At 24.8% G+C, this 26,677-nt stretch overlaps 5 protein-coding genes across 10 annotated transcripts; 3 read left to right on the forward strand and 2 right to left on the reverse strand.

Annotated features, from left to right (window-relative positions):
- Positions 1 to 233: 233 nt before the first annotated feature.
- Positions 234 to 5,083, forward strand: LOC551340 (forkhead box protein K1). Of its 3 annotated transcripts, XM_006572313.3 has the most exons (6): positions 234 to 516; positions 706 to 1,089; positions 1,433 to 2,206; positions 2,294 to 2,553; positions 2,808 to 2,925; positions 3,001 to 5,083. In XM_006572313.3, exons 2-6 carry the CDS (start codon positions 728 to 730, stop codon positions 3,173 to 3,175), a joined length of 1,689 nt encoding a protein of 562 aa, XP_006572376.1. In that variant the 5' UTR covers positions 234 to 516; positions 706 to 727; the 3' UTR covers positions 3,176 to 5,083. The 3 variants fall into 3 exon arrangements, with proteins under 3 accessions (XP_006572376.1, XP_006572374.1, XP_006572375.1); XM_006572311.3 differs by having other exon boundaries at positions 234 to 1,089; XM_006572312.3 differs by having other exon boundaries at positions 242 to 1,089; positions 2,826 to 2,925.
- A 1,004-nt stretch (positions 5,084 to 6,087) lies between these two features.
- LOC409139 lies at positions 6,088 to 12,267 on the forward strand. 2 transcript variants are annotated; one of them, XM_006572310.3, is made up of 6 exons: positions 6,088 to 6,519; positions 7,532 to 7,603; positions 7,912 to 8,311; positions 8,484 to 8,676; positions 8,911 to 9,125; positions 9,211 to 12,267. In XM_006572310.3, exons 4-6 carry the CDS (start codon positions 8,583 to 8,585, stop codon positions 11,833 to 11,835), a joined length of 2,934 nt encoding a protein of 977 aa, XP_006572373.1. In that variant the 5' UTR covers positions 6,088 to 6,519; positions 7,532 to 7,603; positions 7,912 to 8,311; positions 8,484 to 8,582; the 3' UTR covers positions 11,836 to 12,267. The 2 variants fall into 2 exon arrangements, with proteins under 2 accessions (XP_006572373.1, XP_392665.3); XM_392665.7 differs by lacking the exons at positions 7,532 to 7,603; positions 7,912 to 8,311.
- Positions 12,268 to 13,430: 1,163 nt separating this feature from the next.
- LOC102656055 lies at positions 13,431 to 16,202 on the forward strand. Its single transcript, XM_026445962.1, has 2 exons — positions 13,431 to 14,416; positions 14,678 to 16,202. The coding sequence occupies exons 1-2, from the start codon at positions 14,159 to 14,161 to the stop codon at positions 15,935 to 15,937; spliced, it is 1,518 nt and encodes a 505-aa protein (XP_026301747.1). The 5' UTR covers positions 13,431 to 14,158; the 3' UTR covers positions 15,938 to 16,202.
- On the reverse strand, positions 16,130 to 17,155 carry LOC727332 (protein BUD31 homolog). 2 transcript variants are annotated; one of them, XR_003306411.1, is made up of 4 exons: positions 16,957 to 17,155; positions 16,728 to 16,850; positions 16,363 to 16,637; positions 16,130 to 16,203 (listed from the first exon to the last, which is right to left on the reverse strand). XR_003306411.1 is itself a non-coding variant. In XM_026445963.1 (3 exons), the coding sequence occupies exons 1-3, from the start codon at positions 17,048 to 17,050 to the stop codon at positions 16,420 to 16,422; spliced, it is 435 nt and encodes a 144-aa protein (XP_026301748.1). In that variant the 5' UTR covers positions 17,051 to 17,155; the 3' UTR covers positions 16,291 to 16,419. The 2 variants fall into 2 exon arrangements, 1 of the variants encoding a protein (XP_026301748.1); XM_026445963.1 differs by lacking the exon at positions 16,130 to 16,203 and having other exon boundaries at positions 16,291 to 16,637.
- Positions 17,156 to 17,327: 172 nt separating this feature from the next.
- On the reverse strand, positions 17,328 to 23,822 carry LOC551434 (selenium-binding protein 1-like). Of its 2 annotated transcripts, NM_001242579.1 has the most exon segments (8): positions 17,331 to 17,585; positions 17,682 to 17,804; positions 19,674 to 20,007; positions 20,425 to 20,685; positions 20,838 to 21,141; positions 21,295 to 21,474; positions 23,062 to 23,225; positions 23,743 to 23,822. In NM_001242579.1, coding segments are annotated over 7 exon segments (1,410 nt in total). In that variant the 5' UTR covers positions 23,221 to 23,225; positions 23,743 to 23,822; the 3' UTR covers positions 17,331 to 17,536.
- Between the last annotated feature and the right edge of the window lie 2,855 nt (positions 23,823 to 26,677).

Raw genomic sequence — 26,677 nt, forward strand, 5'->3', positions numbered from 1 at the left:
ACAAAAAAATAATATAATATTAAATAATTGATTATATAAATGTTGAAATAAATCTTATAATGCGCGTGCGTATATTTTTATATTTATATATCATGTAATATATATATACATATATATATATGTACGTATGTATGTATATTTTTTTCATTTATGTCATTTTCTTCAAGGAAATCATAATAATAATTAATATACCAATTCTTACGTTCTTTTTTGTTATCGAATATGTTTATTTTATAATTTCATTAATCGATGAATATTCAGTGCTCGTGTCGTGATCAATCGATTGATTAATCGATGTCTTAGTCAGTCATTTAATTCAAATCGATTAATCGATTGATCGATTGTTCGATTAGTTGCTTGTCGAATTTATAAGCCAATTCATTATTTCAATAAATTATTTCAAGGTTTTATATGATTTCTCGTTGACATTATTGATTTTAATATATGTAATTTATATTCTGTTTCTTTAGCTTTCTAATTTTCAATCCCGTAATTTACAAAGTGTGCGTACATAAGGTAATTCGAGCATTGTTTTTTCCTCTAGCGGTAACTTATAATTCTCTATTCGCATCTATGTATCTAGTTATCTACTTAATTATCTGTACATTTATCTATGTACCTTTCTACCTATCTATCTAAATATCTATCTATCTATCTATATCTGTCTACTTCTCCTTTTTCTCCCTCTCTCATTCTATCTCAAAGGAGGGTTCGCTTACTCGGTGCTATGTCTACTACGTACTCCCGTACTCAGGAGAGCGACGCGTGGGCCCTTCTGGCACTGAAGTCGGCACCGGCCAGCCCGACGAAGATGCAGTGGAACCCGGAAGCAAAAGGTGCACCGATTGCACGGCTAGAGGGTCGCGAGTTTGAATACATGGTTAGACAGCGACGTATCACTATCGGACGTAATAGCAGCAAGGGTGAGGTCGACGTCAACATGGGCCACTCCAGCTTTATCTCACGACGACACCTTGAAATCTTCTACGATCATCCTTTTTTCTTTATGACTTGTAACGGTAAAAATGGTGTTTTTGTTGATGGAGTTTTTCAACGAAAGGGTGCGCCTGCCTTCCAATTACCAAAGACGTAAGATATGTTTCGAATCATTATTATACTGACTTAACCTTTCTTGCACGTTTTTCATTGGTTCAATTTTATTGAATGATTTTTATATAGTTTCTTTATTTTTGTTAATATCATTTTGATTAAATTAAATTTGTTTATTATTATTTTGCAATATCATTTTTTTTAGAATTAAATTTTATAGCTTTACATAATAACAATGAAAAATCATTTTATGAACAATTTTCAATGAATTTATTTGTATTGTACTTATGAAAGTACTTTGATGTTTTCTTTTAAAAGTATTATTTCTTATTATTTCCTTCTTAATTTTTTTTACTTAGTTTGCATGTTTCTTCTGTTACAGGTGCACATTTAGATTTCCAAGTACAAATATAAGACTCGTATTTCAATCATTAGTAGATGAACAAGAACAAAGTAATATACCTGTATCCTCTCCTCCAAAGCATAGAGCACCATTACCACCTTTACGTATTAATATTCCGGATACGGGTTATAGTAGCCCATTTCCTTCTCCTACTGGAACAATCAGTGCTGCTAATTCATGTCCTGCTAGTCCACGAGCAGGACAGGGAAGGAGAAACATATCAGCAGATCTCCAAATGGTAGCTGTATATGCAGCTGCTGTTGCAAATGATCCACAAAATTCTAATATGGAAAGACATGATGGAGGACAAAGCTCTAATAGACAAATAAGTCCTGAACTTGGCGTTGAATCACGATACAGAAGTGGAAGTAGTAGTGGTCCAAATGGTACAACAGCACATTGTAGTCCACCAAAGGATGATTCTAAACCTCCATATTCATATGCACAACTAATTGTTCAAGCAATAGCATCTGCTGCAGATAAACAGCTCACATTATCTGGAATTTATTCTTACATTACAAAAAATTATCCATATTATAGAACTGCAGATAAAGGATGGCAAAATTCAATAAGGCATAATCTTTCATTAAATCGTTATTTTATTAAAGTACCAAGAAGTCAAGAAGAACCAGGGAAAGGATCATTTTGGCGAATAGATCCACAGTCAGAAGCAAAACTTATTGAACAGGCATTCAGACGAAGAAGACAACGTGGAGTTCCATGTTTTCGAGCTCCCTTTGGACTTTCATCTAGGTTAGTAGATTTTAATAATATCTTTATTCTTTATAAATTAATAGATATTATTAAAAGTTTGAATTTAAATTCTTGTGTTTGATATAGGAGTGCACCTGCTTCGCCATCTCATGTTGGAATAAGTGGCCTAATGACGCCGGAATGTCTTAGCAGAGAAGCTTCACCAGGACCAGAATCTTATCCAGATAGTACTGTATCGTCTCCAGCTGGTCAATTGACTAGTCAATCTGCACCAGGGTCACCTGGTCATCCATATGCATCTTCAAGTCAATCATCTCATAAAGGTCGTCTGATGCAACAAATCACTGTTGTCACAAACGGTGTTAGTGGTGATACAACTAGAGAAGGTAATAATTTTTTATACAATTTCAATATCTTTGATTTTTAGAAAAATAGCTTCTACAGGTTGTATTTGTTCTTCTACAAGTTATTTCTTATATATTTATTTTTTTCTTTATATATTATATATTTAATTACTTATAATATAAAAAATTTTTAAATTACTTATATTTAAATTACTTATAATACTACTAGTATAAATATCTGCTATTAAAATAATTTAAAAAGATATCTATCTTTTATTTAAAACTATTTCTTTCAGATAGTTATATTTTTTCAGATAAATATGTATCTGGAAATACTACAGAAGAACATTCTTTATCTCCGGCTGGACAATATAGTCCAGCTCCTGTTATTGTACAGACAACATATAACTATAGGTTTGTATTTAAGATTTTCTTGTATTTTTTATCAATTCATTGGAATTAATTGTTATATTATATCATTACGTTTAGTGGAAGCTTTATTGGTCCCGACGCAGGCGTCGGAGTTGCAAAACGTTCACATGAAGAATCGGATAGTTCTCCAGGTTCACCGGCACCGCTCGCTATTGTCGAAAGTCCTGAACCACCTGAACATCAACAACCATCAACAAAACGTCAACGTGTTCATGAAATGGACGACCATTGAATTATCGTTGTCCTAAATTATCGTTACGTAGGATATTTTTTTGTTACATCGCGCTACTCGCTCATTGTCAAATATATCTGCACGCGCGTGTACTTCACACTTAATTGTGTGTGCGCCCGTAAATACGTGCACGCTTAATGTTCAGAATTTCAAATTAATGCCCATATTCATACCATGTTTAAATCTCTTCATACATTATCATCTTCGATGCGCGCCAACAAATATATATATTCAGTTCTGTACTGTTTTTTATTTGACCACATAGTGGTTACTTTAGTTTCTGTATATGATGAATACTCGATACAGTTTATTGTTTTATGCAACAAATGGAATATCCGTAAGAAAAGCGAGAGCAGACAAAGTTATTCCCTCGTCTTACATTCTAACAATTTGTTTTATCTTCTTATTTGAATTTTCGAAGTTGAATGAACTATTGCTGCAGTAATATAATCATTATTATTATGATCACGAATATATATATACATGTGTGTGCGTGTGTGTGCATGCGTGCATGCACGTACGCGTGTATACACATGTATATATAAATACACACACACACATATGCATACATATATACATACATGTACGCGCACGCGCGTACACATACACACACACATACACAATTTCGTTGAATAAATTTTTCACATTTTTGTTTGATGACATATGGGTACAAGAAGATGACGGAAACTTATACGTATTTATAAGAAGGAGTAATAAATATTTGTAACATTCTTGAAAGAATATGATAAGAAGCATTTTGATGAAATCATATCTTAATATATTCGAAAACATGTTGAATCTCAATAGAAGGAAATATTATGTTAAAACAATTCACATTGTTTGCCTTAGTGCTTTATAAAAAAAAAATCACCTGTTCTAGAACATTGCCAATATTGGTAAATGAACTGGTTTGAGAAGTTTGTTGAAAATTATATATTTATATTATCATGAATAAGTTGATATGTGAACTAGAGATGGGTCGAAATCTGATTTTTGATTTGTAAATTTAAATTCAAAACTTCGAAGTTTCGAAATTCTTGAAATCTAAGAATGTTTATTTTTTTCTCAGAAATATTTATTTTGTCAAAAACTAAAATGTTTACAAATTTTAACTTTTTCAATCGCAAATTTGTAATCAACTATGATAATTTTTCGAACATAGATTTATAATTAATTAATGGTAATGATAATTATTTTTTTGATAAAAAATTAACTTTTGGAATTGAATAGGTGAAATCATATCATAAATCAAATTATTATTATTATTTAAATAAAAATAAATTCATATTTTCACAATGTTTTTCTAATTAATTATATAAATTACTTTTATATTATATAAAATAATCTCTTTGTCTAAATTCCGAGAATTTCAAATCATAAAAATAGCAAAAAATTTCAAGAGATTTCAAGCTTTAAAGTATCCCATCTCTAGCATGAACTATAGTGTTTTTCCTTGAATCAATTTAACAAGATATATAATTATGTACATCTTTTTGAATATTTTCTCAAACATTGTTTTTATTGACGTTGTTCAGCCATTATTGGGAAAGAAGAAATTGTTCTCTGGTCCTTTCCGATTTTTGAACTCGTCGATTGTTCACGTTGGATTAATTGGTCATTGAAATCGATTATGACACTATTTGCATTCATTGAAATGCTCGCAAATCGTAGACACAAACTTTAGATGTAGTTCTGCGTATGATTCTGCAATGTTTCTATTTAAAAAAAAAAAAAAAAAAGAAAAAGAAGGAAAAAGAAAGATAAGCAATAATCTTATGCTGAATACGTCGATCGAAATTTCTTTCTGACGTGCCTGTTTATCTAAGGAAGATATTAACGTACTATAATCATACAGGAAGAGGTGATAGTATTTTTGTTGCCACTTGTAAATAAACTCTTAAACGAATATTGATTGCTTCGAAATATTTCTCTCTGCGTTGAAGAATGATCAAAAAATGTCTGCTTGCTCTCGTGGTACGAGATAGGAAAATAAGATATAATTTTAAATCATGATCGAATTCAAAATAATAATAGTTCGACTTTCTATATTCAAATTTAATTCTATTCGATTTTTTTCTGATTTTTTAAATATATAGTTTTTTAAATATATTTTCAAATACATATTTTATCTCTTGCCTAGATGCATTTCAGTCGTATATTTAAAACGACTTGTATTGAGTTTTCATTGATGATAATTATTGTATTGCAAAATCAAATTAAATAAATGTTAATCTGTTTTTCTTTAAGTAAATAATATATGAACGAAATATATCATAATCGTTTCACGAGAAGAGCAAGAACAAAATAGAATGACGATACGTGGTGTTGAAGTTCCTTAAAATATCAATTATATAATTTATTCAACGAATCAACTTTTTGAATAATTATTTTTCTGTTTCATTTTTTATTTTTTAATCAAGTTTATACGTGCTTGCTATATATGCAATTGTGCATAAAAATGTATGCGTATGTATATAATATTTTCGCGAATTTCAAAAAAAAACACAGTAAATTCTTATGAAATAGGCAAATTTAGGAAAAACAAAGTAAATTTTTTTATCTTTACATTTGAATTATTATACTATTAATCTACAGTTTCATTTTTAATATGAAAATTTCATATTTTTTTCTTTTATGATTATCAAATACGAAGTATAGTTTTATTTCCTTTTTTTACAATTTCTAATCAATTAAAGATTTTTATTGATTATAATTTCTAAATCATTAACTTTTAAAATTGGTTTAATTAATTAAAAATATGTATTTTTGTCAATCACTTTTAAAAATTGAAATGCAAAAGAATTACTTAATAAAAGTAGAAGAAGAATTTAATCTAAAATATAAAATAAAAATATATTTGATAAAAAATTAAAGTAAACATTTTTAAATTTTTGTGTATCTTTATATATAATATAGAAAAAGTGAACATAATAGAAATGATATAGTGTTATGAATTAAGATACTTAAATATTGGTGAAAAAAAATATAAAAGTGGAATATAAAATGTGTTTGTAAAAAACAAATATAAAAAAAGATTGTAAGAGAAATGAAAACAGAGAAAGGAAATGAGAAAGAAAAGAGAAGTGAAAGAGGACAAGAGGGAAAGCGAAGAAGAAAGAGGGTGTAGAGAGTTTGCGCGACGTTCGACCCGAATCTCTCATCGGACGTTAAGCCAGCCAGCTAGCTAGCTAGCCAACCAGCCAGCCAGCCAACCAGCCAGCCAGCCAGCTATCCATCCATCTATCCAGTCAACTAGACAGGCAGCAAGCCAGTTAGCCCTTCATCCAGCCTGCGATTCGAATTTTTCAATCAACTATTAATGGAATCTTAGTATCTTATAACTGGTATAGTAGCGATTCAATTTATTTTTTCGTTTATTATTCTTCATTTTTTCATTTTCTTGAAAATTTGTTCTTGCTGTTTCTATGTCTATCTCTATTCTTTTTTTATTAGTTTTGCTATTTTTATATTCTAATAATTTTTGTTTATTATTATTATTATTTTTTTTTGATGCTATATCCTTATTTTAATTACAATTTTTTATTCTTTTATTATTCTCTTATTTCTCAATACAGTAATTTTAAATACACATTTATTGATAATTATACATTTATTTGATTTTATTTCTTTTTGAAGCTTTTTTATTGTCTGTTTCTCTCTCTCTTTCTCTCTCTCTCTATATATATACATATATATATGTGTGTGTGTATATATATATATATATATATATTTAATAGAGAATAATTTATAGAAAAGTTATATGTATATATATATAACTATATAATATAACAATAATTGATCAAGTTTCAAGTTAAATTCAATATGTACTAATAAAGACAAAGAAACAGCAAAAACAGGAAAAAGAGGAAAAATGCGAAAGGATATAATTTCTAATTAAAGAATAAGTAAAATATTGAGATAAAAAATAAAAGTTTGTTAATAACCTTTCAATAATGCAGTACCCTGGTATCCATTATCTACTAAAAACCTTGTCTGCGCTCGCGCAGTATTTAGCGCGTATTCAGTTTATCAATGCAGTTATGTGAATGAAACATTAAAAAATTATTAATTTTGTACAAGATATCTTTGATTTTTTAGTTAATTAACCTATTTTGATATAATTGATAAATTTATAGAATTTATATTGAATTGAAATCTGCGGTTAGTGTTTTTTAATTATAGAAAAAGAAATTGTGGTATATACGAGTTTATATATGTTAATCGTATATCACAAATTTCGTTATATTTTTACAATATAATTTATGGACTAATGGCGATTAATTTATGAATATATTTTAAATCTTTAATTATGATTTATATTATTCTAAATATACATCACTTTCTCGCGTTCTACAGGTAGTAAAAGTGCCTCATTATCATGACAATATAATGTCGACCTCATTTTGAAGATACTTCAACTAATTATAAGTAAGTAATTTTTTGCTCATTCATCTAAGGAAAAATATAACTAACTTGATAAAACATATATTCATGTTAAGTTATGAACGTGATTAAAGAGAAAAAGAATGAAATACAAAAATATACACAACGAATGATATAATGATTATATATAGTGATTATAATAATTATTTTTATTGCCGTTTTGTATTTATACGCGAACAAATTCATCTTATTTTGTATAATTTATGTATTAAATTTATATCCTATTTCCAAATATCATTTTGTATCACTTTGTATTTTTTGAGAAATAATTTCTTTTCTATTTATCGATATAGGTATTTTGTTATCTTGGAAAATTTTTGAAATCGATACATTTATGTACGAGTTTAAAGAAAAGAAAAAAAGAACAAAAAAAAGAAAAATAAGAGGAATCCGAGAGGAAATGAAGCTGAAAGAGTGAAAGTTATGTAGCCGCGCATATACAAAAGGGGGAGTCGAAGAATATATGTATATAATTTGCTCGGTCCTGAACTGTCAACAAGAGGAGAGTTAACACGGATTGAATCAATTATAGCCCCGTTTTGGAGTGAACGAGCAAATGACAGAATGAGCAATTTCCGGGCTTGGTTAATCCATATAACGAGTAAATGAATTTTTGTTATAAATTGTCTTTGACTATACTCTGCGGATTATATTTGTAATGTAAAACTGAAGATGAAGAAAAAATGGTATCAAGTAAGAATCCATTTCGCATTTTTCCTAATGTATTTTTATTTTTATAAATAAATTCCATTCTGTTTCATTCAGATCAAAATTCAATTTTATATATATATATATATATATATGTATACATCATCGTATAAGATATCATAGATTCATATTCATATTTAAATATTTGGATTTGTAGGTATTGGATTATAAAAAAAAACAAGCAATGCTAGAAAAAGAAAATCAGAAATTAGATTGACAATATAAGAGGATTATAAAACGGTGTGCATATTTTGGAATGCTTATACCGGTGGTATCGGGTATCTGGGGCTGGGGATTCTTCGCTTTTTTCTTATTCTTTACCACCCCCAGTCCTGCTGCTATCCGCAGAGGTAATACGTTCTTTTCTCATATTTTTTCATTACGATAAATATTGATCAATTGTTTTTTTATTCAATTACAATTTTTTCTTTTTCATGCATTTTATTATTAATTTAAATAATAAGAAAAATGAAAATAGTATATAACTATTTTTTCCTGTTTTTTTTTTTTTTTTTTTGATTTTTCTTTTCCTTATTTCCTATCTTATTTTCCTTTTCTTTCCTTTTTTCTTTCGGATCCCTCAGCGGATCGAGATCATTGTAACAAGACAGTAGATTTATATGAAGATGTATCGAGTCCGGCTGTAACTTCGACAAATTGGGGAAAACCATTATCTTGTTGGTATCGTTTTCGATCATTTCGTGGAACTCCTCGAGATTGGATTCTGCGAGTTCGTTTCAAGAAATTTAAAGTTGGCGTATTGGAAAATGCTACTACTTGTTCCGGAGGTTATTTACAGGTATTATGCATGTATTCTTAATTTTTTCCGACTATTCATTTATATTAGAAATCTTAAAATAAATGTATAATTATACGATCCACAGATCGTAGATGGAAATACGAAAACAGAGGTGAGCAATCGAAAAGATCCAGGTGTTTATTGTGGTGAGTCCGAGCAACCACAAACATTTATCTCTGAAACAAGTTTTGTTCGTGTGATATTTCATGCGGATAATTTCACGGATCAAACATACTTCAGTTTTGATTCTCGTGCAGAACAACAATTCGAAGTATATTTAAGGTATGGTCAACATCCGGAACTCTATCCAAATCGAAGGGGTGAAATTGTGCCTGGTAGTTATTGCGAACGAGTTTTCAAAGATTGTAGATTACAAACATGTTATGTACAAAGTCCGGCTTATCCAGGCATTTATCCGCGAGCGTTACATTGCAAGTATCGTCTCAATACTCGTCTGCCTTTTATAAAATTGTACATTGAAAATGAAGAATTTAATATTGATGGACAAAGATGTGAAAATATAATGACTTGTCCTATGAGACCGATAAGCTCTGGCTCGGAACACTGTCCATATGATTACATACGCGTTTACGATGGGAAAAATGAAACCAGTCCCACTATTGGTACCTTTTGTGGTATGGGGAAATTTCCTTACAGTATAATCGGTACTAGTGAAGATCTTTATGTAGAGTTTGTTTCGTCACCAGCAGGGCCTCTTTTAAATACCGGTTTTCATTTTAACGTTGGTAATTGGCCAGGTCATGTAGAAACTGCTGGTGTTCGAAATGGTAGTTGTGATTGGCTATTAAACAGTGAATCTTTACACAGTGGTAACGAAGGAATATTTCTCTCGGTGGCGCATTGGTATCCACCGTATACTAGTTGTACCTATCTTCTCAAAGGTCGACCCGGCGAAATTGCAAGACTTTATTTTCCTAGTTTTCGAGTTAATCGAATTGAATCACCTATTCAACCGTATGACGGTGATTGCGGTGAAAGTTTGACTCTTTATGATGCCGACTGGCCAGACGATGCCAAAATTATAAAGACTTTTTGCGATACGTTTAGTAAACCAATGGAAAAACACGATTTCGTATCCAGCTCAAATGCTTTATTTGTCAAATTTGAGAGCAAAACGGGAAGTTATTCTGGTAGTTCATTATATTATTGGGCACATTATGATTTTTTTAATGCAACAAGATTCGGTACACCTGTACCTGGAACCGAATGCGACGAAACATTTACTTCCTGGAAAGAACGTTCTGGTAAACTTCGATCACCGCTTAATACTCTCGTTTATAAACGTCCAGGTGATCCACCAGTTGATCTTTCATGCACTTACAGTTTTATCACAGACAAACGATTATACGCAAGAGTGATCCTTATTGTGGAATCAGTTAATTTTAAAGAACATCCGTACGCACAGTGCGGTCATTGTTGGGATAGTCGAGTTGATCGATTAATTATTCGAGAACCATCTATTGTAGATATTACTGAACAATATTCACAACAACACCAATATCAACAACAACACCAACGTCAACAACAAAATAATAATATTGGTAGAAGCCATTGCATTTGTCGATCAACAATAGTTGACAAATTGATTAATAATGGACCGAATAGTGAAGGACAACCGATGCTTCGCGTAGTTTCAAGAGGAGAAAGACTCGAATTAAAACTTTTGGTGGACGGTGCACATGCTGCAGCGAGCTACTTTAAACAATCCTTACCATTATTCGAGGCAAAGTATGAATTTGCTCACAGTCCATTATGTGGACCAGCAATTCTGCCAGCTACGACCGATGGTGAATTTGAATTTCCTCATTATGAAGCGCTCGGATATGTTGCACCACCTCGATCGATCAAATGTATCTGGGAATTACGTGTTAATCGAGATAGAGATATTTGGTTGCATTTCGACAAGATTAAGTTTGCTTCAAGATCCTGTGAAGATGGAAAATTAGAAATTTTTTTACCCGGAACTGCTGAACCATTTCTTAGTATATGCGGTGAAAATGTTAGTTACGTTAGAGAAATGCCGATTATATCGGCGGCACAAATCATTCCAAATATTCGTGTATCTGGGGATCATGATTCTGGACGCTTTAACATGAATTCTATTCAAACTCAAACTCATCTTCAACTGCCATCACAATCATCACTGCCACCCGATTATCAGCAAGAAGAATTTGAATGGCCAACCGTAATTGTTCAATTCACTGGTTCTATGGCACCAGCAAGAGCCGCGTTTAAAATTGCTTGGACGGAATTGTATCATTTACCACGTGATTCTTCAGGCGCTCTAAATACACAGAAACTTGAAGAATTTTGTGGATTTCAATGTCCGGGCGATTCCGGTTGTATTCCTGCGAGACTCGTTTGCAATGGTATTGTTAACTGTCCTGTACTGGAGCCTCGATCAATATTCAAAAATGTGCATAACAATACCGATTCGTTGACAACAGTTGAAGAACCGAATGATGAATCCATTGAAACTTGTGGAGCTAATGTTGTTAGTGAGCACGGCACTATTTCTGGATCTGGAAATGGTGTCGGAGGTTTGGCTAGCGTTGTCGGTTCTGCCGGATGGGCGGGAGCTGGTTTAGGTGCAGCTCTTGCTGTTCTCCTCGGTTTTCTTTGTTTAATTACTGTTTGTAAACTTTGTAGGCAACGAACTACTTCTAGAGATATTCATGTATCATATTGACAGAGATACGAATATAAACATAAATACAATTACAAATGCAAACATAAAAAAAAATACGATTACACATATGCAATCATTGACAATTTTTCCTATTCTTATTTTTGTTTTTTATGATTTATATAAATTAATTTTTACTAATACTTCATGTATAATATAATATTATTTGTGAACTTGAGCTCAGTATAAATCTAAAAAAAAATTTTATCATTTCATTTGTTTAATTCATGCCAATAATAAATAAGAAACAAAGAATAATGACAAATTAGATGAATGACTGATAAAATATTTTAGGTAAATAAAATAATTAAATATTTTAGGTATATATATTCATCTACATATTCTATCCACATTATGCGTTAGTATATGTTCATGCAGAGAGAGAGAGAGAGAGAGAGAGAGAGAGAGAGAGAGAGAGAGAGAGAGAGAGAGAGAGAGAGAGAGAGAATGTAGTACAAATACGAGAAATTAAGAAATATATAAACAATATATATATTGTTATATATATATATATATATATATATATATATATATATATATATACACATATATATATATATATATATATATATATATACACATATATATATATATATATATATATATACACATATATATATATATATATTAAAAAATATCTTTTTCCCATAATGTATACGTAAATAGAGATTTGATAAGATAACATTTTCAAATATTTAATTTATATGAATTTAATTTATGTTCGCACAATATATTTGCGTTATATATACTGATAAGAGTGCCTGCGGATGTTTGACGTGTACGTTGTACATTCATAATGATACGTACGCGCGTTATTTCTCGAGAATATGCCGAATAAAATTGTATATATATCAAGAAGTAGAAAGTGTTTAGTAGTAAAAGTGCATCTCGAGCGAATAACCTTTAAACCAAACATTGATAAAATTGCTATTATATAATTTCATGATAAATTACATTTTTTTTGTATATAAATCAAATTCTCTAATTAGATTATATTTAATATCATAATAATTTAGAATTTTACAAAAACATTGATAGAAAGTTTACTAAAGCTTCACCGTCAAGCGTGAAGTAAAGTGTTATAACAAAAAAGTGCGTGCGTGCACGTTTACACACGTTTACATACATATATATTATCAAAAATCATTAGAAATGATGTTTATGATCATCGTAAATACTTACTTATATAAGAAGACAAATGGGAAACGATATATTAAATTTATCGAAATCTGTTTGTCTTTTCAGTTCGATCAAATTGATTATGCTATTGAATTATCGTTAATTAATTTTTTAGATTTTTGTAAATATGATCAATATTGTCGACTTGATGAAGAATTCTTGAGACAATCGAAATTTATTACTTTTTTATATTTTTCTTCATCTTATTATTAATCTACTATTCTTTTGTTAATTTTGAATTAAATTCATCAATCTAGATTTTTTATTTTTTTTTCATACTATTCTTTTTATACTGCTATTTTTATAATATTTATAATATTTTTATATTTATAATTTAAAACAATGGCTCATATTTCATTTTTCAATATTGATATATTTATATACATGTATGTATTATATGCGTTATATTATTTATTATGTTTATTATTATATTTATGATAAATATAATAATAAGTATTGTGATTATATGAAACATGATTATATTATCATTATTATTATACTATTTTTCGTCATTGTCGGCATTACTTCTATCGTTGAAAATATCGCTATTGTCAACAATGTCAGCATTATAATATTATTATATTTTTTACAAATAAAAAATATCCTCTGTGAGATGGGATAAGAAAAAAAAGTTTAATTAATCTTATTAGATAAATTCACTACAATTTTTTGTGATTGAATTGTTAGATTTTTTTTTTAATTCATTTTTTTTAATTCAAATGAATACATAAATTGTATAAATTTCATAACTTACATAACATATTTTTTTTTCTTTGCATAATATGTCTGTAATATTTATATAATATGTCTATAATATTTATTTTATTATTAAGCAATAGGTTCTAATCTTAGCAAAGAATTATTTTAGTTAGTGAATACTTAATGAAAATTGTTACATGAATAAGAGAATCTCGATAAATCTGTATATGACTGGAATCTTTTTTTTCTTTCTTTTTCTCTCTTTTTCTTTTTTTTTACATAGCTAACTGATTTTTTTTCTTTCTTGAAGTTGTTTAACCTTTGTTTCCATTTACTTTTTCTTCATTTCATTTACTTTCGAAATGTAACAAATTTAAAAGTAAACATCATAAATTAAAAAGAACCACAGAAATAACATTTAGTAGTTTATATTCGATTAAGAAACATAATGGAGGTTAAAACTGTAACAAAAAATAGTCATATGTCAAAAATTAAAAATGTCTCAAATTCAAAAGCATCATTTGTGCCAAATATCGAAGTAATCACGAAGAATGTTTTTGTACCTGTAACGAAAACTATATTTACCAAGAAACGTAGTGATGCAATACAGAGCAATATTCCTAAGCGCAAGACAAAGTTTTATAAATTATGTCAATCTAACAACGGCATAACAGTATCATTGTTAAAAAAACCATGTTGTCTTCCGGTAAAAACATACATACAAATCTAGTAGTATATTTAAAACATGTTTTAAATATATTATTTTTCGAAAATGAATTTTTTTTTTACCTGTTTAGTTTTCTGTTTTTCTAAGTTTTTTTTTATCTTCCTTTTTTATTTTTTTATTCTTTCTTTCTTACTTTTTTCTTTAATTTTCATTTTTATGCACACGTACAAGATTTAAAAAAAAAAAAAAAAAAAAAAAACAAAAAGTAAAATAATTAATATGCAACGTTAATGATTTCAGACTAATATAAGCAAACATGAAGTAAAAATGTCAAAAAAACGATCGCATTTAATTGACAAAAGTTATAGTTTTATAAATAATCAATCCAAAGAATTTTCTGTACGATCGCAAAATAAAAAAATATTAGTATTTCCTTCGTCAATTTCTGATTTGCCTTTGACTTCATTTTCTAAATATCAATCTTTTTCCAATAAAAACATAATTAAATCGAATAAATTGAAGAAAAATGATAAAACTAATGGAAAATTATCAATTGATGGCATTAATAATATTTTGTCAAATCTTTCAAAGACAAATAACAGTAATAAAAAATTAAAATTACATAAACCGAAGAATGTTATTTATACATCACAATATAATTCTAATCGGACTAAATGTTTTTCTCCAAGTTCTAGCGAGAAGATATCTGAAAATAATATCTTAAATAATTCAATTATATCTAATAATACTTCAAATATTTCATTAAGTGCTACAGCTATAACAACAACAATGAAGAATAACAGAACTGAAAAACAATCTTTCTTTGATCCTTATTGTGAGTCTGTTTTAAGAAATGTCGGTGTAACCATAAGAGACACAATTTCTAATACTATTATTAATCAAAGAGAAGAATCACAATATCCAATGAAATGCATTGAATCGAATGCCTTTAAAGAAATTCGATGTTCAATGTTTCAGCCTCCAACATCGGACAATTTTTCAGAAACAAATGAGACAGATGTAATAGAAAATATGCATAAAAAAATTTTATCTACGCGTAATTTTGAAAATAATTCTCCGGAAAATATTGATTATTCGATTCTATCATTTCTTACAAAGAATCGATCTCGACTTCAAAATGATACAGATTTGCACAAAAATGATCATTCTTGTAAAATAAAATATTCGTGGCAGGTGATTGGTACAGGTTCACAAACGTCACAAACACTTTTGGACAGTTTAGTTAAAGAAAATACTCTTGTCGATGATGAACCAATTTGTAATTGCAGTATTAAATATTCTTGGCAAATCATTGGAATTGCTACGCAAACTGCTCCAAGTGATTTCACTACATCAGAATGTCGTTCCGCTATTTCACTTTTATCTGCGAAAACGAATACAATTCATCATACTAACAAAGAAACTTATACATTACCAACTGCTACAGTTTGGCGAAAAGGTAAAAGATATATTATCTTAAACAATCAATGTTTGCAAACATCTGCTCATAAAGAAAGTCAAACAATTTTTACGGAACTGTATGAAAAATATCATGATTAAAAAACTTCGCGTTTATATTAAAAATATAAATAAAAATGAATATGAAAAATATAAACAATATTATGTTTAATATTGTAAATCTTATTCAATTTTTATTACATCATTTTTGAAATTGAACAAAAAATTATTCATTTCATTTTAGTTTCTATACGTACAATAAGTATTTCACATTAAAAAAGTGATATATATTTTTTTGTTCGAGATTAAGAATTTTGTATTCATCTGTATACTTCAATTAGTTGTATGATAATTCAAATACGAAAAACCTGCAATTATATAAAGATAGCAATATAGTTCTAAAATTTATACGAATACTTAGAGTTATATGATAAAAATGATAATAAAGATATACATATGTTTATAATTTTCATGTTAATACTTTCATAGGTCATTAGTATTATGCAATAAAGTATTTAATAACATACAATGTCAATTGACAAAAATGTAAATACGCATCTTATTTTATTTATTATTGCCAAATGTTATCCAGAACATCCTCTACATCCGCAATGAATACATTCCACTATTCTGCCTTCTTCAAGTTTGCCTTTAGGTACTCGACAAATACAATTTGTGCCAAAATTAGTGTCTCTGGTTTGTATACAACGTAAACAACATAAGTTTTCATATCCCACCTTTTTCCATTTGGCTATCAAATTCTTATCTGCTATATTTTCATTCAGACAATAATCATACAATTCTGGAAAAAATAACGATGAATGAATAAAATAAATTAAAATAAAAATAAATTGAAATAAATTAGAAAACGATCTATATATTTTTTACTGACCTCGACTTATAGCTTTCCGTCTGTAATACAAATCATATATATATCGTGATTTTTGATGATGTATTTTAAATATAGGCCATAAAGATTCTTGTTTGCGTTTGCCTTCATGAGGTTCCGTTTCAGCTGAAATCCAAATATAAAATAATTCAAATTAAAAAATATAAGATAAAAATATTTCATTTCTAACCTAATCTAACCATAACCTTTATTTTTTTTTTTGTATTATTACCTTCTCGCATTTTCTGTTCTAATTCTTCTAATGTTGGTTCAATTAATTCCCAACCATCCGGCGGAGGTTTTTTACTTCTACGTACTTTTGGCATTTTTAATTCATAAAAAAGTAGCTTTTCAAGAAAATACAGCGACAGCAATGTTGTACACGAACACGATAAAATTGAAAATGTAAACACTACGTGTCACTACATGTGCAAAAATCAAATTTAAATATATATATATGTATATATAATACATACATATCTTATTAATCTGTAATCAAATTATTAAATCGAAGATATAAATAATAAATATATTATTTGTATATTTATATACAAATAAGAAATAGGATGAAAGGAAAAAAAATAAAAAAATAAATTTAAAAAATATATATTCAAAGGCAAAAAATTTATTAATATATGATAGTTTATCATTAAAAAAATATAATTTATAAAAAAATATCATTTGATATAAAAAGATGTTTAGAAATACTCTTTTTTATAATTTAATAAAATTTAATATTTTTAAAGAATTTTGATTAAAATATATCATTCTTAATTCTAATAAAAAAAATATTATGAATAAATGAATACACTTTAATCTTCTGGTAGCCATATATCTGATGTACAATCACCTCCTGGATAACTAAAAAAAAAATTATAATTATTATTTTGAAATTATATATATATATATATAATTTTATATATATATAATAATTAAATAATATAATAAAATTCAAACCGCATTTCATGTGCAAGTAAAATGTCATCTTTCTCTATGCCGAAATCTACCAAAAATTCTTCATCGAGTTTTAAACCTCCATTTCGAATATCAATGTCCAACTTGACCATGGTTGACCCATTTCTAATAAATAATAAATTATTTATATGTATATTAATATGTATCATTATACATTATATAACAGAGGTGAATAAAATTTTAATGGTTAAAGTTAAGAATAAAGTTACTTTAACAATTTATTATTCAAAGCATTGAATAACAGATAATTCTATCAAATGATGAGGTTATAATATGAAAAGTAAATCAAGTACAATAGAATGAATGTTATGCATTTTATAAATATATTAAATAAAATTATTATTTAAAGTAACTTTATTCGAAATTTTACTTTTACTTATATATATATATATATATATATATATATATTAATTACAATTATTTATTTATATTATTGTTAGTTTATTTATTATTATGAATTATAAAATAATTATGAAATTGTCAAAGTTGGTAAGATGGATAAATGTAAATATAAGAATAAAACAATAAATTATATAAATATATGTATGTACAAATTTTAAATGTAATTTTAAATATATTATAATTTTTTGTTTAATATTAGAAAATTTATTTAAAATTTTTTCAAATTATTTTTATATATAATATATAAATTAAATATAAAATAAGAATTTTTGAAATTATAACATAAAAAAAAATGATTTCTAAAAAAATAGAACAAATTTTTTATTATATTTCGAAAAAATCAAATTTGAAAATTTATTATATATGCATATATTTATTACTTTGTTTATATCACTATTTTTATTAATCAATATCAAAATTATTAACTATATTCTTCATTATAGCTTGCTGTTATATTAATTGTTTAATATAATATAATATAATTATAATATAATATAATTATCATTGTCTAATTAAAATATCATGAATTAAAAAAATAATATTCAAGTACTTGAACAAATAAAAAATTTTAAAAAATTATTATTAGTTCACTTCTATAATTTCTCGTGATAAAATTTGTAGGTAATATTTTTAATATTTATTTATTATTAGTGTTTTATTTTTTTAAAATTATATTTAATCTTTCTTTGCATTTTTTGTAAATATAAATAATGTAATCATGATTGAATAGATTGAGAAAATGAAATATGAGATTATCATTACGTTATCATTATGTTATCAGTACGTAATTTGTTAAATTACATTCAACAAATTTTTAAATTTAATTTTTTCAAAAATAGAGTTATATATGAAAATTTTGTTCTATATTTTTAATTTAATTTTATATAAAAAATTATCTTTTTTTCTATACTTTCGAGAACTCTCTATATATTTTTATTTTGAAAACATATATTGTTGTTTTTTTAAATCTTTTTATGTAATAATCTTCTATGAAAATTATTACATTATTTATATTTATATTCAGAATTATATTTGAAATCATTATTTTGTACATAAAAATATTATTTATATATTATGTCTGATATAAAAGTATAAAATATAAAATATTTATCACAGTTTATAAATTAATAAATATCATATTAATAATTTCTCTAATAATAATAATAATAATTATAATAATAATAATAGTAACAGTAACTTATTCATATAATTAAATTAAAATATATTATTATAAAATAAAATATTATAAATAAAATATTTTTTTCCTGAAATAAAATTAAATAATATGACAATATAACATTTTTTAATTTAAAATTCATTGTACAAATAAATCATTGTAATGAAAAAATTCTTTTTGTATTTATTTTAAAGATACAATAAGAGCTTTATATTTTTATACTATTTTTCATTTCATTTTTATGTACAAATTAAGAATAATAGCTGAATATTAATCTTATGTGTATGAGTATATATAGAAAGTAGAGAAAAGTAATAATTATTACTTATTAGAAAAAATTGAATAAATTATTGAATAAATTATAAATAAAAATTAATCAATGCTTTAACTTATACTTGACATGTTCAGGATAAAATTGTTGATCCCATGGCTTAAAAAGAGAAGTGGTTACGTATAAACGTGTTCCATCGAGACTTAATTGAAGCATTTGTGGAGATCCATAAAGACGTCGGCCTTTTATATAAGTTGGAGCCGGTTGTTCAGTAAGTTCATTATCCTGAATTACACGAATTTTTGAATCATTTAAAATTGATCCACCAAGAAAAATTTGACCAACTAATTTTGGTCTTTCCGTATCAGAAATATTATATTGTCTAATATCTCCATGAAGCCAATTTGATAAATAGAGATATTTATCATCAAGACTAATCAAAATATCCGTTATCATTCCTATATATGAAAACATATAACGTTTGTCATAAAAATAAATGATAAATAATTATTTTAATAAAAATTGTTACATATATTGAAATGATATAATAATAAATAATAATGATAATCATAAATATGTAAATGTGTATATCAATTTTAATAATAAATTCTGATTCTATAATATTAATATAAATATTATTATAATATTATATAATATGCAAGTTATATCCCATATTGATTTACTTCTATCGGGCTTAATACCTTATTAAAAAAGCAGAATTATTTCTATTTGTATTATTATAAAATATTATTTATTTAAATTTTATTTTATTTGAATTGTATGTTATTTATATAGATAGATTATTGTATAGATAGATATTTATTTTTGTATTTGATATTGATTATTATATTTGATAGATAGAAATATATATATACCTGGCATTTGTGGAGTAATCCATCCTTCCACTTGTTTATTAAGAATTTGAATCACTTTTTTTGCAGCCCATTCTCCATTTGATGTTTTATAAAATTTATATACATTTGAAGTAACCGCACATCCTACAAATCCTTCGCTAGATTTTGGATTATGAAGAAATCGTACTTCAAGTGGCGCAATTCCATCTTCACCCAAATTTAAAACTTGTTTCAATTTTCTTTCGTTCCATGAATAAAAATTTAAACTTCTTCCATATATTGCTATAGAATATGGAAAAAAATTATTTATTAAAACGAAACGTTTTAATAATAATTTAATAATTTATTATCAAAATGAAAGTTATTTATTAAATAAAAAATAAACAAATAAGGAAATAACCAATGATTGATAAATATAGAAAATGATAATTAACCAGGATCGGCTATATCAGTTGTTGCATAGCCTTTTTTGAAAACTCTAGGTAGGGCCCATTCAGATGCAACGAGTACGTCATGATATGGTTGATACCAAAAATCGTAACCGAATGCTGCTTTTTTCTCTCCTATGGTCCAGGTACCTTTCATTTCGAGTGTTTCTGCATTGACGCAAAGAAATTCACCTATAGCATCTCCATTTGGTTTACCCATTGCAGAAATCAAAATTTCACCAGTTGGCAAGCAATGACTTGTATGTAAAGTCGATATCCCATATTGATTTACTTCTATCGAGCTTAATACCTTATTAAAAAAACAGAAATAGTTATTTCTATTCGTATTGAAACATTCTTTTATATAAAATGTTGTTTAAAATTTGAAATGAAATTAATATGTATAAAATTTTCGATTATTTATACTTGTATATTTATATAAAAAAATAAAACATAATCCAACCTTTTTGATTGATGGAGTTCGTTCAGAACTTGTATCAATGAAGTAAACACGATCGGACATTAGACATGGAAGTATCAGAGTATCTCGTTTTTGTTGTTTATTATGACAACTGCTACAAATATTCCAACCAGAATGATGTAATTCGTCACCAATGTGAGGCATTCGTAATTTATGAATAATCTATAAAATGTAAATATTTTTTGTGATTAAATTTTAATATATATGCAAATTTCTAAAAATATAAAAATTTCCATACATTATATTAAATTATTATCCAAATATTGTATTAAATTACTGTGTTTTTCATTAATTTTTTTAATATATGTGAAAAATAAAAATTTTATTTATATCATATATATGTGTGTATATATATATATATATATATATATATATATATATATATATATATGTATGTATATATATACATATATATACATATATTGTTTCGGTTTTGTTTAATTTAAAATAATATTTGTTATAATTAATAATATAATATATTTTTTATATTAAACGTATTCGTTTTTATGCAATATTAAAATTTTTTATTCACAATTTTTTATTCATATTAGTTTCGCACGTACATAATTTTTCGTACACATATAATTTTGAATGTGAATATATATTTATATATTTGAAATATAATACGATATCTCACATTTATAGGAATATATATGTATATTGAAATTCAACTATTAACAATTAAAATGATTTAGAACAATTAAGATGCTATTTTTCAATGAATTGATAAAGCTGGAATATATAGAAATATGACTATTATGAAGCGGCTATCTATATCATAACATAATGTGAAATATTCAAAGTAATAAGCATTTAGTTAAGTAACTAAACTAGTAACTAATTTATTTTTGTTCTAAAGGAATATCTTATTGCAAATGAAAAAAATTATTAAAATTTTTTAACAAGATAAAACTCTTAAGGTTTAACAACATATTTTCATATCATTGAAATCGGCTTTTTTGACAAATTGTTCAAGATTTTGGCAATTTGCATTGTATATTTTATTTATAATTTTTTTCTATACAATTGATAATTGAATTGATAACAATTTAGTATGTATATATTTTAATATATAAATATAAAATACATAAATACTATACAATAAATAAATATAGAAATAGTACAAATTTGATGATTATCTAAACAATACAATTATATGATAAGATAAACAATATAATTATTTATTTAGATATAATACTCTTAACTTAAGATACGTGTAAATTTTATATATTGGGACTATTAAATAATTAATCTCTTTGTAAGATATACTCTTTGTAAAAATAAATCTTTCTATAAGAGATTTTAATCATCTTTCTAATTCTACATTATATTATGTCATTCTTGTAATGATTACATTCCATCATAGTATGATTTGTTCAGTTATTTTATTTTATATTTACAATATGTATTCCTTATATTATATATTTTTAAATATTGTTACCGAAATATAAACGAAAAAGATTTGATATTTCATTATCTTTATCAATTATTTTTTATTTTAATTTAATTTTTAACGTTTTTGTTATATAACTATACTAACACTTTCTTCATTCTCTATTAGTTTTTTTTATACTATTGAAATAATGTAATATGCAGATATAAATAAATGAATACTCCAAGTATTCATATTTTGCACATATATAATATATTAAAATAATATTATATTAAAATATAATTAAATATATATAATTAAATATATATAATATATTATTTATGTACTTATATATTTATTAATAAAATTTATCATACCTTACAATAATCTATGCTATTAGGATCTATATCAACTGTGCATAGAATATCAGATTTATTTTTATCTGTATGAATACACACTACATACATAAGTTTTTCACGTGGGCCTTCGAGCATTGCTGCTCTTGGCGATCTGTAACCAGGACCACTGCAACTCATAGTATCTAAAATATGATTGAATATATATATGCATAAAAATATGTGAAATATTTGCGTTACTATTTTAGTTGTTTCATTATATTTTTTTATTACTATTAGATCATATTTTATATAAAGATTTTAAATTAAGATATATATTTTAACAGAAAGTTAAATTTATAAACAGATATATGATCTTTTCGCGTATGAGCTATATTTAACGCACAATATTATTTTATAATTATATTATTATTTAATCGACGATGTTGTAAATTTTATATTCAGTAATTAATAGAATAAAAAAATATAAGATTGAAAATTAAACACTAGCTAGATGATGAATAAAAAAAGAAGGAATTAATAGATATTATAATAATAAATAATAATAAATAAATATTATTATAATAATATTTTTCCATAATGCAATAATAATAATATAAATATAATATTATATGCAATAATATTATAAATAATTATTTTCAATTTTTATTGAAATAAAATCAATCTTGACATTAGAAATATATATTTTTAATATCCACTTACCATGTAATATACGCTACCATGCAATAACATGTCACTGAATGTTGAAGAATTATCTGAGAATGTCTATCTTTGAATGTTAGATAACGACAATGGAATTGGAGAAGGGAACTCTGTGATATATTCTATATATAAATATAAATATATGTTCTTACATCTAGATATACATGTACATATATCTGTCATATAATATTATTTTAATATTTTATTTATTATTATTAATGAGATTTAATATTTTATGAATGGAAATACAAATTTTATGATGTATTATTATGTTTTGTTAAAATAATAATATTCAAAGATAAAAAATGAAACTTATGAATTCTTAAGATTTAACGAAAACGAAATTAAATTATAAATCTAGTTAATATATCGATATACGATATACTCATACATCTTTACATATGTTATAGAAAACAATTTAAACAATTTTTGGTAATTATAGGAAAATCTTCATTAATTTCTATGATTTTTACATATTGTTGTTAAAATTAATATTTTGAAACTTTTTCTTTTATATGTTACCGTTACTTAATTTTAATTTTCGAGATATTTGCAAAAAAAGATCGTTATTATTATTATATAGAATTTGTTTCATACGTTATATTCGCGGTTGCGTGTGCATAACCATGTGACTGTCACTTGTGATGATGATAACAAGCAATAAAATATAATGGGTGAATTAATAAAAAATCTACTTGTTCATAAATTACGATGGGCTTAAAATGTTTCAAATTCAATGCTAAGAATATTTTACGGATATTTCAAAATGCAAAAATAAAATATAAAACAAAATATAAAATTTTTGAACGATCTCAATTATAATAATCGAAATTATAACTATAAATATCAATAATAATATTTATATATTTATATATTCATTGTTCAAAAGATTTAGAATTTTTAAGTTTGGCATTGGATTTGAAACATTTGGATTTTAAGGTATCATAATTCATAAAGAAATAGTTTTTTTATTGTTTTGAAAACTGCAATGTGTTTATAAAAACAATAAATAAATGATAGTCACAGACGTCTGCAATCACATATATATATATTTATATATGTATAAGATTTTATATATTAATATCAATTTTTTTTTGCAAATATCTCGAAAATTAAGATTATTGAATAACAATTTTTTTTATATTTTGAAAATTATTTTATAAATTGACTGGCAACTGCAAAAGAAAAAGTTGTTCAAAATCTTATCCTCTATATATTTAAAAATGATTAAAATTAAATTAGAAAATTCTATTCCGAATAATTATTCAATTTTCTATATATATAACTTAATCAAAAATTTCTGATATTTACAAAAAAAATTGTTATTATTATATTGAATAATATTATGTACATATATATTCGTGATAGATCGTGCAATCATTGTTTACTATATGTGTCGGTAAGATATAATTGTTATTTACTATTCAATCGATAATCAAAATATACTTTATATTTCATATTTATTATTCGATCATTGTAATTTTGATCCTTTAGAAGTTGTTTCACATTTTATTTTTATATTCTATATATTCAAAAGATTTGTGAAATATTTAAATTTTAATGTAATAGTAATAATTAAATTTTGCAAAACTGAAAACAGTTTTATATATATATATATATATATAAACAGTTATATATAAAAAAAATTATTATATATATTATATATATCTTATATATAGAAAAAATATTTAAAAAACATATTTGTTTTTATTGTTAATAATATATTTAAAAATCATCAAAATGAAGACATCATTTGATAGATTCATTTAAATTTATATTATATAATATTTAAAATATAATGAAAAAATAAATTTAAGAACTGATTTATTTTAATATTTTTTAATAATACAAATCAAATAACTTAATTTATTCATTTCCTATATAAAAGAAGAGAATATAATATATAATAGACAGATAACTAAAACATATATAATTGATCAAAAATCAAAAATATAATCGATTAAAAAATTACTTCTTCATTGATTTTAATGAGTTTAAAAGTATTTCAACTCTATTCATATTGAATTTGAGATCTAATGCAAATAAAATAAAATATAAAACAGTTTTTGTTTAAGATTACTATAAATATAATAATATTTGTATTTATATTTATAAATATAATAATATAATTATAAAATAAAAATATGATAATATAATTCATATTATATACTTGTCAGTTATCGTGATATATATAAACAATTATAATAAGTGAAAATTTTATGTTAATACATGTTCTTATGGTCATGAAATTCAAAAATTTAAAAATTTAATGTATAGAATTTAATACAATAGCAATTATTTTTTAGAAATTCTTCGAAATTTAAAGAGCAATGATTAGATGTGTTAGGAAAAATTATATAACACTTTATCTTTCGCAATATATTTTAAAATTATGAAAAATAGTATTTTCTATACAATTATGATTTTTTTCTATCATTTTCTTTATTCTTCTTTTGTAATTATTCTAAAAATTTTTATAATTTTTAAAATTATTTTATAAATTCTATTTTTTTTACGAAATCTTAGATAAAAATGTAAATTTGTAATTAATAAAAATTAATTAATTTAATTAGTTTAATTAATAATAATTAGTAATAAGTAAATTAATTAATTTAATTAGTTTATTTAATTAGTTTAATTAAATTAATTAATTTACTTATTACTAATTATTATTAATTTAATTACTATAAATATTATCTTTTAATTCTTCACAATTTTTACCGAATTTTTATTTTAAAGACAATGAAATGAAAAGTTATTTCTTATTAACTTTTAATATAAATATATCAAAATCATAAGATTAACTGAATTTTAACATATATATAATGTAAAAAATATATATTGTTAATTATTTATTTTTTTAACATTAATTTTAAATTAATCATTAAATTAATCAAATATTTTTTCAACAATAAAATAGTTAATTTAATTTTAT

The sequence above is a fragment of the Apis mellifera genome, unplaced genomic scaffold, assembly GCF_003254395.2.
Source record: "Apis mellifera strain DH4 unplaced genomic scaffold, Amel_HAv3.1 GroupUN_248, whole genome shotgun sequence".
NCBI classification, from domain to species: Eukaryota; Metazoa; Arthropoda; class Insecta; order Hymenoptera; family Apidae; genus Apis; species Apis mellifera.

Bases quoted from the DNA above. Each gene is read 5' to 3' on its own strand.
- LOC551340 (XM_006572311.3), top strand. From the start codon at position 614: ATGTACCTTTCTACCTATCTATCTAAATATCTATCTATCTATCTATAT. The intron at 2,207-2,293 runs GTTAGTAGATTT...TGTTTGATATAG, and splicing joins CCCTTTGGACTTTCATCTAG to GAGTGCACCTGCTTCGCCAT. The intron at 2,554-2,807 runs GTAATAATTTTT...TATTTCTTTCAG, and splicing joins TGGTGATACAACTAGAGAAG to ATAGTTATATTTTTTCAGAT.
- LOC409139 (XM_006572310.3), top strand. From the start codon at position 8,583: ATGCTTATACCGGTGGTATCGGGTATCTGGGGCTGGGGATTCTTCGCT. The intron at 8,677-8,910 runs GTAATACGTTCT...CGGATCCCTCAG, and splicing joins TCCTGCTGCTATCCGCAGAG to CGGATCGAGATCATTGTAAC. The intron at 9,126-9,210 runs GTATTATGCATG...TACGATCCACAG, and splicing joins GTTCCGGAGGTTATTTACAG to ATCGTAGATGGAAATACGAA.
- LOC102656055 (XM_026445962.1), top strand. From the start codon at position 14,159: ATGGAGGTTAAAACTGTAACAAAAAATAGTCATATGTCAAAAATTAAA. The intron at 14,417-14,677 runs GTAAAAACATAC...TAATGATTTCAG, and splicing joins AAAAACCATGTTGTCTTCCG to ACTAATATAAGCAAACATGA.
- LOC727332 (XM_026445963.1), bottom strand. From the start codon at position 17,050: ATGCCAAAAGTACGTAGAAGTAAAAAACCTCCGCCGGATGGTTGGGAA. The intron at 16,851-16,956 runs GTAATAATACAA...TTTGGATTTCAG, and splicing joins AGAACAGAAAATGCGAGAAG to CTGAAACGGAACCTCATGAA. The intron at 16,638-16,727 runs GTCAGTAAAAAA...TATTTTTTCCAG, and splicing joins ACGGAAAGCTATAAGTCGAG to AATTGTATGATTATTGTCTG.
- LOC551434 (XM_026445953.1), bottom strand. From the start codon at position 23,772: ATGTTATTGCATGGTAGCGTATATTACATG. The intron at 21,142-21,294 runs GTTGGATTATGT...TTTTTTAATAAG, and splicing joins GAACTCCATCAATCAAAAAG to GTATTAAGCTCGATAGAAGT. The intron at 17,586-17,681 runs GTTTGAATTTTA...TTTTTTTTTTAG, and splicing joins TTACTTGCACATGAAATGCG to TTATCCAGGAGGTGATTGTA.